Source organism: Podarcis vaucheri (assembly GCF_965113315.1).
Source record: "Podarcis vaucheri genome assembly, chromosome: 2".
Taxonomy (NCBI): Eukaryota; Metazoa; Chordata; class Lepidosauria; order Squamata; family Lacertidae; genus Podarcis; species Podarcis vaucheri.
In genome coordinates, this window is record NC_138760.1 from 46,860,980 (window position 1) to 46,872,157 (window position 11,178).

Sequence of the window (11,178 nt, forward strand, 5' to 3'; positions counted from 1 at the left end):
AACAAAACATTTGCTTCCCCTTCCATGACACTCAAATCACACTGCCTGTCATTGTTACTAGATCTCCTTGTGTACCAGTTCACACATGCCCACGATCCGTATCTTACACATATATTTACAGAAAAACCTATAATGGGGAAAGAGCAATATCATCTTTTGGAATCTTTAGTGGAGACTGTTGTGAGCCACAGACTTTCTTGCAATGGACCTGATTATCCAGCTTAAGTTTGGGGGAAATTGAAAAAAACACACACAATAGCATAGCTCACTTGGGGAAACTAGCAATAACCACACCAATGCTACAATCAGAGTATGTATGAACAAAATACATTAAGGCCCACGACAGCAACTGCTGGCAAAGTTATACAGTGCATGCTTGGTTTCACTCTGAAGCTAGAATACAATCAGTACAGTACTGTACTTCAATGTTTGTAGGGGGAGCCACCTTGTGGATTCTGCGTGCAACACCTACTCCTTTAGTTCTGAAAGTGACATTAAAGCAAATGGGGGAAATTAAATTTCCCAGGTAGGGACAGGGGGCTGATCAGGGCCTCATGTCATTTTGCCTTCAGAAAGGGGTGGTGGTGCTAGTGGGACAGGGAAAAGCACAAAAGGTGCCCAAGAGTAGTGCAGCTCAGTTGATGCCCCTTCCAACTTAACCCTCTAGGTCAGGGGTCGGCAACCTGAGGCCCATGGGCCACAAGGGGCCCAAGGGGGTTGTTTAACTAGCCCCCAAGCCACCCCCGAACTGAGCAGTCCGCTTGGTGAGTCCCCGTGTGCTGCGCTAAACTGGCGCAGCACAAGGATTCGCTTCTGCTGTGCTGGAAACCACGCGTGCGCAGATGCCAAAAATCGTGTCTGCACAGATGCAGACGCCGGAAATCGCAGGCATGTGCACGATCCGGCCCACAGAGGGATCTCCGCTGGAGTGAACCAGCCCAGGCGAGGTAAACCTTGCCGATCCCTGCTCTAGGTACTTGCTTGGCGTGACATAATTGAAAGTCCCACAGGGAGAAGTGATTGAAGAGAGAGAAGAAGAAAGGAGATGGTGAAGGAAGCAAAAAGATAACAGAAATAAAAAGACTAGAGGAGTCCTCTGTACAGAGGTTGCTTCCTTAGCAGATGGAATATGACTGAAAAGAGAGAGCAAGTGTGACGCAGTAAGTAGAGCAAAGGTCGCAAACGTCTTTTGGCCCATGGGTGCATTCTGAATTTTGAGAGCGAGTGCTGTGGGGCACCAGTTAGAAAATGAGTGCCATGGAGGCATGGCATAACACAAAGCTAGAGAGAGAATCATTTATTTATTACATTTATATCCCCTCTCTCCTCTAAGGAAGTCAAAGGCGTGGTGAAGCTTTTCCCAGTATTGTTATTTGCATATAAAAAAAAACCTGCTGAGTTTTTGCCTGCTAAATAAAACAAAGCCCTGTTCCCCCCACCCAAGCACCAACCTTAAACCAAAGCCTAGGCTGCCATCCTTTGCCCACTTAGGACAACAGGCTCTTCTTCTCCTCACTTAACACCATTTTAAGTGCACCACCAGACCACCTAGCCCGTTGTATCCCCACCAAGCGCCTCAGCTTCCAAAGTAATCTCAGTTGTCTTGCAGCTTGCCTGTAGGAAATATAGCATACAGTTTAGTTAGAGAATGTTTTGTTTATTGTCAAGTTGTAGTTTTGTGTCCTTGCATTATACTACCAATAAAATACTTTGGAACCATTTCAGCTGTAGAGGTGAGTGGCTCTAACTACCGCCCACTATACCTTTAAAGCACATTCAAAGCACATCCTTTCCCTCAAAGCATTCTGGGTACTGTAGTTTACTCAATCCAGGGTTACAATTCCCAGCAGCCCTTAACAAACTACAGCGCCCAGAATTCTTTCAGGTGGGAGGGAAAGAATGTGTTTCAAAGGTACCTACCCGAAAAGCGGGTTGTTCCCTTGCCTGATCATGGACAGTTCAAAGAGACTCTGATGATCCGGTGCGTGAATATGTGAGGTGGTAAGCATAGCTCTGCAGCCGAGTTGAAAGAGAAGGTCATTTATGTGTCAGGGGCAGGGGCCATCTCGCCTTCCTCTGACCAATCTCCAAACTGTGGGTTCGAGCCCCACATTGGGCAAAATATTCCTGCATGGCGGAGGGTGGGGTGTGTGGACTAGATGACCCTCGTGGTCCCTTCCATCTCTATGATTCTTGCCGCCGTGCCTGACTTGTAGGAGGCGGGGTCTCCTTTGGGTGAGATCCGGACCCTCCAGGCCTGGCTCCCTGGGCGCTCTCTCTCTCGGCGGGCCCTCGAGATCAAGCAGGCGAGCGGGCAGGGAGCAGTTGTGGACGAGAGCCGCCCCCGTCCCTGAGCGGGCTCAGCGCAGGCTTCTCGTTCCTCCGTCGGAAAGAGGCCTGGTCGGCCGAAACCCGTTCGCCTTCCTGGTCGCTCCGACGGGCGGAGCTCTGCGCCCGAAGCAGCCGCGGAAGGAGCAGGAGGCCCCGGGAGGCGGGGAAGGAAGCGCTGCTGCTCCCTCGCCTTGGCGCGCGGGGAGGAGCTGGAGAGGCGGCGCTGCCTTTATAAAACGGAAGCCGGAGCGAGTGGGTCGCAGGGGGAGATTGAACGCGCCCGGGCGGCGTCGAGTGACTCCCCGCTCCTTGAGGTACCGAGAGAGAGAGTTTCGGTTGCCCGCGCCACTGACTATCTCAGCTTGCGAGCCCCGCCGCTTTATCCGAAGGCAGCCAAGAACCCAGCCGTGTTAGCAGGCGAGCACCCCCGCTTGGGTTTGCTGGATACCGAGACCTTGCTCGGTTGAGTTCCTATAGACACGCGTCGTGCCTCCCGTGGCAGGACTCCCGTTTGTAACGCGGCTGAGTCCGAGTTTCTGGTCTTCTGAGAAAGGACTTGAAACCGGTAGTGTCGTGGCAGATCCCGAAGTGCAAGGTCCTCATAACAGCCGCACCCCTTCTAAGATTTTACAGTAGCTAAAAAAATTATACAAGAATCATTATTAGGGTGCGTTGTAACAATGAATGCAGATCCCAACGTGTTGCCTTTCAGTTAGCTTCTATTTTATGTGCACATACATGGGGAAATGTTTTGGAATGCAGTTTAAAGTGGGTTCAGTATCCCATGTGTGCATAGTTGTCACATTTGCACAATGTTGTCCTCATCCAAGTGGCAACCTGCACTCCCCGCCCCCTTTAGTTAAGATTTGGCCATTCTGTGGATAATGCAGTAAGGGTGGGGATCCAACATAGACCTGTATGATCCCAGCCATAGGTGTACTGAAGCACATTGTGTGGGCATTTTTAAAAAGGTGTGTAGTAACTTTTGCTTGGGTGCCATCTATCATAGCGCCCTCCCTTTACTTCAGTTAGTGAGAGGTGCTTCTTAGTGGGCTGCTGGTGGGGCTGTTTGGGAACACACTTCTTTTTACATTTTTCCAACAGTGTTTTGTGCAAGTCTGGTATATCCAAAAGCTTGTATCAAAAAATAAGCAAATGCTTGCATGTGCAAATATATTCCATCAAGCACTGCCCACTAGTGGTGATGGTAAATGCCGAGATGGAGTTCACTTAAAAGTGCTCTTGTATGGACAAAAGTGCACAGGGGGAAAATAGGATCTGTGTATTCCATGCATACATTAACACTCTGGTGTATCCTCAGCCTTAGAGCAAATCAGACCATTGGTTTATCTGCCTCAGGACTGACTACTGCAGCAAGTAACTTTTCTTAGGCTGTATAACAGATGAGGGAAAAGGTTGCATTCTAACCATGCAAAAGTAAGAAGTTTCTACAGACAATTCTACACACCAAGAAAAGTGGCAGTGGCTCAGGAAAGTCTCACAGGGCTTTTGCCCCGTGGACCTGAGGTTCCCCACCCCTGACCTACCTTAACTAGAAGCAGCTCTTGGGCAGGGTTCTTGCCCAGCTCTACTTGTAAATGCCAGGCATTGAATTTGGGGTGCAAAGCATGTTCTCTTTCTTCTGAACTGCAGCCTCTCTCTTGCAGCCCCAAACAACAGGAGGGGATGGCCTCTCTCTATCGCCTCTTACTGATTCCCACACGCCTGATGCTGAAGGTCTCTAATGCCGTGTCCTGGCTGGTTGTGTACAGTGCTGCTTCCCTTGCTGCTGCCTTCTACTGTTGGTGGGCCCTATCGCTAGTGGTGTCTAGGGGTCCTTTCCAGGTGCTGCGCAAGAAGAGACGGGAGACTCCACCAAGATGCCTCACTGATGCCTCGCATGGGGAGCACGGCTTTGTGACACTAAAAGTGAGTACAGTGGAGGGGAAGGGAGAGGCTTCCAGCCATAGTCAGGTGCTCACAGACAGCTGCTGAAGGCAGGATCCTGGTCATGTACTGTACAGGTTGGGAGGAACATAGGAAGCTGCTTATTGCCAGGTCAAACTATTTGTCCCTCTACCCTGATATTTTCAAAGGTGACTGGTAGCTGCTCTTCAAAGTCTTAGATGCAAAGTGTCTTTTCCCTCAGCTGTCTCTTAACAGGAAATGTCACCTATTGTGAACCTGTCACTATCACTGAGCCCTTGTCTGTGTGTAACTTTCCTATTTCTCTGTCTTTTGGGGTATCAAGAATTCAGGGCTGCGTCTCCATTATGTTGCTGCCGGCAAGGAAGGAGCTCAGCTGATGCTTTTCTTGCATGGATTTCCCCAGAACTGGTAAGCGTCGCTGTGCTGTGCCGCAGTAGGAAGAAGTGCAATGCCTGGAGCTGATGTCAATTTACTCCAGGTATGGTTCATGCAGGAAGTGATAGGCTACAGATCTGTCGGCCAACGTGTCACGTAATGCCTCTCTGGCCAGCAAATTCCTGCAAAGTTGGGGCAAAGGTCTTAGACAGAAATATTAACTTCCCGAAGGAAGGGACTTGATTGCTGCTATCCTCTCATGGTGAATGACCATAAGGCCTTCATCATTAAATTGTAATTAATGCAACTTTTTTTTAGTGTTGACCTTATGCTGCATAGAATCAGAAGCAACATGATTTACAGTAGACTTACAGTTTTAACAAATGTAAAAGAGGTCATGATAAATTAAGCAAAAGCTTGGTGGGGGTTTCTTGATTTTTAGAGGGTGAGGAAGCGAAACGAGGTGAATATTTATATTTAATTAAAATACCTTTAAATTGTCTTTCATCTAAAGATCCTAGGGTAGTGTACAATAAGCATTAATAAAATCATTTGTACACAATATAGAAATACAGTTCAGACCAGCAACCTTTGTAACAAATAATAAACAAACCAAGCAGCAAAAACTGTAGAAGTTACAGAGCAGGACTAAAGCAACACAACAAAAGTAGGCACTGATGTCCTGGAATTTTCAGTTAGGGAAGCCCTCCTCTCTGCTTATCTCTTTATGGTTTGGCTGTATTTCTACAGGTTTGCATGGCGCCATCAATTGCAGGAATTTAAGTGGGCCTATAAGGTGGTGGCCCTCGATTTGCGGGGCTATGGCTTTTCCGACGCACCAGCTGGATGTGAGCACTATCAGAGGGATGCTCTGCTGGCAGATGTGCATGATGTCATTGAAGCTCTGAGCCCCAATAAGAAGAATGGTAAGAGTGGAAATGGTTGTTTTGGAGGAAGGGTCTGGCTTGCCATTGCAGTGGCTTGCCTTCTAGCAATGGGAGGAAAATGCCCTCTGCTCAGTCTTGCTAAGCTTTCAGAAGTGTTGCATGGGTGCTGAATGGAGCATTGTGGGGATGAACTGGTATGTGAGTTTGGGAAATTATCTAGCAGGCTTGTAGCTTCCCATAGGCAGATACTTACTTGTCCATGATAGGTTGTGTCCAACTCAAAGTAGACCCACTGAACTTATGAACCTAAGTTACTCATGTCCATGAACTTCACTTGGTCTATTTTGAGTATGATAAGCACTGAATAAAGCCCATTGTCTCTGTTTCATTGCTTTCTATTTGTTCTTTATAGAGATTCCTAAGTGCATCCTGGTGGGGCATAACTGGGGAGGAATCATAGCTTTTGCATTTGCTGCCAGTTACCCCAATATGCTGGAGAAGCTGATTGTCATGGATGCTGTTCAACCACATGTTTTGTTAGGTAAGTCTTGTACTGCCCCATGATTTTAGTTCTCACCATGGCTATTGGCATTTTCTAGCTCTAAATAGGATTGTGGATGGAAGAGAGAAGCCTGCAGAACTGTAAAAGGCCACCATGACTGCATTGCCCTTAGCATGCAGAGTCAGGGTGGGCCATCATTTCACACCACAGATCTTTTGGGAGGAAGAGGGAAGGAGGTTGTCTGCTTTGCTCAAGTTCCCAACCCCAACACACAAGCATTGCTTGTGAATAAATGGGAGCCTGGCAGCAGGGCTTTCTAAAAAATATATTTAAAAAACGATCCTCCCTGCCCTCATTGCTTGGACTGGAGGTTGACACAGATGTTAGGGGAAAATAAGAAGCAACTCCAGTTGACATCTTTCATTTTATTTTGAAGATTGGTTTCTGAGAGTGGCATTCAACTAAGTTTTACATAGAGTACACCTGTTGAAATGAATGGACCTAACTTATTCACATTCACTAATTTCAGTGGGTTTGCTCTAACTGATGCATAGTTGAATACCACCCAGTATCTGGTGGCATTTCATGTGTGGAGAAATTGGCACTGCCCTGACACACAACTTACTTTCCCTTCAACCTTGCAGAATATTTTCCACGACATCCCACCCAGCTGCTTCGATCCAACCACATGTTTCTGTTCCAGCTCCCAAAGCTACCAGAGTTCCTGTGGTCCTTAAATGACTTCTACGTGAGTTGAGGGAATGGTTGGGGAGTGGGTTCAAAAGCTCATGTTCTGTCATGCAGATTAACCAAAGGGTCCAATCATTTTATTCTGCTCTGGGGTCTGATGGTTCTCTTCCACAATCCTAAAATACAGTTCTCAACTGTGTTTTATGTATTCATCCCGAATTTCCCTGTCAGTCTCCTTTCAGCTCTGGGAGCAGGGTTATTATTACTATTATTTCTAAAATTTCTATACTGCCCTTCATCCAAGGTCATGCACTGGGCTCTCTGTCTTGGTTCATGAAATGCATAATCCTGTGTCTTCTCCCACCTGCCTAGCTTTAGATACACATGGCCTGGCTTTTAAAGTTTATTTCTAAGGTATTGGCAGTGCTTCCCCCCCCAAAAAACAGTGTTTAGGGGTACTCTCATTTTGACTCAAGAAAATCACTATTTTATAATTCAGATTAGAAGAAATAAATACAGTAAATGGACAAAAGTGCAAAGATTCACAAAATGTTTGGGGTATGCATACCCCTGCGTCCCCCCAGAAGAAAAGCACTGGGTGAGATGTGGTGAGATTATTACCTAGAGTCTGGGATGAAAAGGCCGTGGCAAGCTATGACATGTTCTAGTGCTGCCAGAGGGAGGGAGGACTATGACCTTCTTTGCTTATTCCTTCACTTCCCCATCCATTCTCCCCCCTGCCGCTTGGCATACGAAAACGTAGCATACAAAGTTTTTTAGTCAGTGTGGAGATGAGTGCTGGGAAAGGCTTAAACTGTAGTCCAAAACACAGTCCTGCATCCTGTTCTCACCGTGACCAGCCACGTGCCTATGCAAAGCCCCAAAGCAGAGCCTAAGCACAATAGCACTCTCCCCTCCTGCAGTTTCCAGCATCTGGCATCCAGAGGCAGGCTTCCTCCAGCTGTGGAGGCAGAGCATAGCCATAATGGCTCCTGGCCATTTGAAAGCCTTACCCTCAATGTCAATGCATATGTCTAATCCTCTTTTAGGATCAGGGCCAGCACAAAGGGAAAGGGGGGAAAAGAGACAATGCTGCTTCCTCCTTTTCCCAGCAAAGACTAAGGGAGAGTAAATATCTAAAAATGGCATGAGCTGCCTCTGGGTCAGAAAATGGGGTGTGCATTTAATCAGCTTCCACATGGTGCTGTGTCTTTTTTCCTACAGCTAATAAAATTCATTATGACTGGCAAGAAGACAGGAGCCCAGAACCCAGCACGCCGTTTGACAGATGAGGAGCTAGAGGCTTACCTGTACAGCCTGTCAGAGTGTGGAGGTTTAACACCAGTCCTGAATTACTACAGGAACCTGTCCACGTGAGAACCCATTCCTCCCCAGATTTGCTCACGTGTGGTATTGGCACCATATGCTTTTCCTCAGTTGTGGTGCTCCAGTACATTCAGGCTTTCCCCTGGAGGTGGGTGGGACTTGTTTGGCAGCAGGAATTTTCTAGTCATAATATTTGGAGAGGTCACAACATTCTTCACTGGATTATGTGATGCAGGGAACAAAACACTCTTCCTCCCTAAAATATATTTCTAAATGGTGGTAAAAGGGGATGAGGAAATCCTGTGACTGTTCTGAAGGGGATTCTGAGATATTTTAACTTATGGTGAAATGGGAAAGGTTGGGTTCTAGAATTGGAACTGAAGTGTGTGCATGCTGTCTTTCTGGATTTCAAATGATTTTTCTCATCACTGCTGTGCATGAGGCCTGCTAGTGTGGAAAGTGGTACGGTTGCCCGCAACTTGGGTAAGAGGCCAAAGTGGTGAGTTGCCTGCTGTCCAGTGCACATTTGCAGGTGTCTTCTCTGTGGCTGCATTCAGATGTGGGGCTTTTTTTGTTTTTTGTTTGTTGGTTATAATGCTAGTGCTTCTCTCCTAGTTGCTAATGATCCTTTTACACTGCAGTATCTCTGTTGGGACGCGGGTGGCGCTGTGGGTAAAACCTCAGTGCCTAGGACTTGCCGATCGTATGGTCTGCGATTCGAATCCCCGCGGCGGGGTGAGCTCCCGTCTTTCGGTCCCAGCTCCTGCCCACCTAGCAGTTCGAAAGCACCCCTAAGTGCAAGTAGATAAATAGGTACCGCTTTATAGCGGGAAGGTAAAAAGCGTTTCCGTGTGCTGCGCTGGTGCTGGCTCACTAGAGCAGCTTCGTCACGCTAGCCACGTGACCCGGAAGTGTCTCCAGACAGCGCTGGCCCCCGGCCTCTTCAGCGAGATGGGCGCACAACCCTAGAGTCGGACACGACTGGCCCGTACAGGCAGGGGTACCTTTACCTTTACTATCTCTGTTGCATTATATAACTGTGGCTTTTTGAGTGATATGGCACCATGTCACGCTACATTTTAAATGGTGGGGGGAAACTGTATGCCAGGATAGCACCCCAAATCTTATCAATGCAAAACTCCTAGTGATTTTCTCAGTTAACGGGGTTGCAAACAGGTTTTGGGTTTTTTGGAAAACATTAACATGGAAATGAGCTCTAAACTTTTGCTAGAGTGCACTAGATGTCCAGCAGTAGCTTTCATGTCATGTGGAAGATCACAAAACACACAAAAATAAACAGGTAAGTAAACATTGTGAAGGCTGAACAAAGTGCCATCTGAATGTGGCCTGTGTATCTATATCCCTACAGTTGGGTTCCTGCAAAGTGCAAGGATATTCTGGTGCCCACCCTGCTGATCTGGGGAGGAAAGGATGGATTCCTGGAACAAGGGCTTATCCCATGTATTGAGCAGAATGTGCGGAAGAGCATCAAGGTGCATCTCATCCCTGAAGCCAGCCACTGGGTTAGTGAGGAGCAACCTGAAAAAGTCAATCAACTGATGTGGGCTTTCCTCCATAAGAGAGACTGAAATGGAAAGAGGGGAGTAACTGCATTCTGCACTACAAGCATCCCTCCCACCCAGGAAATGACAACAGCAGGCATTTGACCTGATGCTGGAGGGCTGATCCTACCCTGTGTCCTGTGGAATGTTTCTACACCATATTGGAACATGAGTTCCATGCAGCCTTTAACTGGTTTTGCTGCAAGTCTGTGTTCTTTGCACTACAATAAAAAGGATTTGATTCAGGGTTTTTGATACGGGCTTCCTGATGGTGAATCTGCACAGCTGTTGCATTCAGCAAAAAATCTTCTATCTCACTCCCTCTGTAGCATGGCGGCATTAATACTCATGGAAGAGCACAGCTTTTCCTTCTATATCGCTTTTTGTTGAGTGTGCCTTAGCACAGCAGAATCCAGAACTAAGCTGTGTTTCCTGTTGCTGTTTCACACCTATTTTCACTGGCATCTTACTACCTTGGCAAATGGTACTACACAGGAAAGCGACCCTTGGCATGGATCACATTGAAATGTTTTCAGCCTTCTTACTTTACTATCTACCTGGAATGAGTTAGACACACTAGGAGGAAGCTGCTTCTTAACATGTGATATTGCCTGGGAGTGTGACTCTCCCTGCGAAAGCATGTCAGTTGGTTCATGAAGCAGCCTCCATGGTAAAGAGGGGTTTTGATACTGTTCCGTTATTGCTCACCCCATTGTTTTGGATCTGACGATGCTCCAAACGCCTGCAGTCTGTGAAAGTAGGTAGAAAGTACAGTTGTTCTTTGGGCATACAGTGGTACCTCGGGTTACATACGCTTTAGGTTGCAGACTCTGCTAACCCAGAAATAGTACCTTGGGTTAAGAATTTTGCTTCAAGATTAGAACAGAAATCGTGCTCTGGCGGCGTGGCAGCAGCAGGAGGCCCCATTAGCTAAAGTGTTGCTTCAGGTTAAGAACAGTTTCAGGTTAAGAACGGACCTCCGGAACGAATTAAGTACTTAATCCGAGGTACCACTGTATTACATAATATTGCAAGTTAAAGATGGAAGAGGGTTTCTAGTGTGGATTGTGCTGCTGTTGTGCAGCTGCTGTGCAGAAGTGGGAAATGTTTCGGGGATGGAGTGGCAGGAGCTAGTATTACTCAGGGTCAAACTACCTGTGATGTTAGCTGTGTGTTTAAACAAGTGTTGATTTATCTTTGCTCTATCTGATCACCTTTATCTTTGAGGAAAAAGCCACAGGGCTCAATCTGGAACATCCTTCTGCATCACAGCCTGCTCCTGGTTTTCTGCTGAACATTGCTGTTTGTCCTTGAAAGGATCATGTAGATTTGGCCCTTGGCAAACTTCTAATAGTCCAGGAGGACCAGGATCTGAGTGTCTAATAAACAAACCAATGTGGGTTTTCCTTGGGCCAGTAATTCAGCTAGATTGGGGTTCAGCTGGAGCCACCATAGTGCACCACCTCAATGCCTTGGCTAGCCTAGCTCTTACTGCTTTGTGCTTTTTCACAAACCATTGTGTAAAGGCTGCCATAATTGCTTGGACTATTATTAGGTGAGGGCATATACTGAGCTG

General features: G+C 47.0%; 1 protein-coding gene across 8 annotated transcripts; it reads left to right on the forward strand.

Annotated features, from left to right (window-relative positions):
- The first annotated feature begins 884 nt into the window (after positions 1-884).
- Positions 885-9,850, forward strand: LOC309526871 (epoxide hydrolase 3-like). Of its 8 annotated transcripts, none has more exons than XM_082213195.1 (8): positions 885-947; positions 3,999-4,260; positions 4,583-4,668; positions 5,386-5,561; positions 5,935-6,063; positions 6,669-6,772; positions 7,939-8,087; positions 9,410-9,850. In XM_082213195.1, exons 2-8 carry the CDS (start codon positions 4,018-4,020, stop codon positions 9,627-9,629), a joined length of 1,107 nt encoding a protein of 368 aa, XP_082069321.1. In that variant the 5' UTR covers positions 885-947; positions 3,999-4,017; the 3' UTR covers positions 9,630-9,850. The 8 variants fall into 8 exon arrangements, with proteins under 8 accessions (XP_082069321.1, XP_082069320.1, XP_082069319.1 ...); XM_082213194.1 differs by lacking the exon at positions 885-947 and adding an exon at positions 957-1,160; XM_082213193.1 differs by lacking the exon at positions 885-947 and adding an exon at positions 1,167-2,001.
- The last annotated feature ends 1,328 nt before the right edge of the window (positions 9,851-11,178 follow it).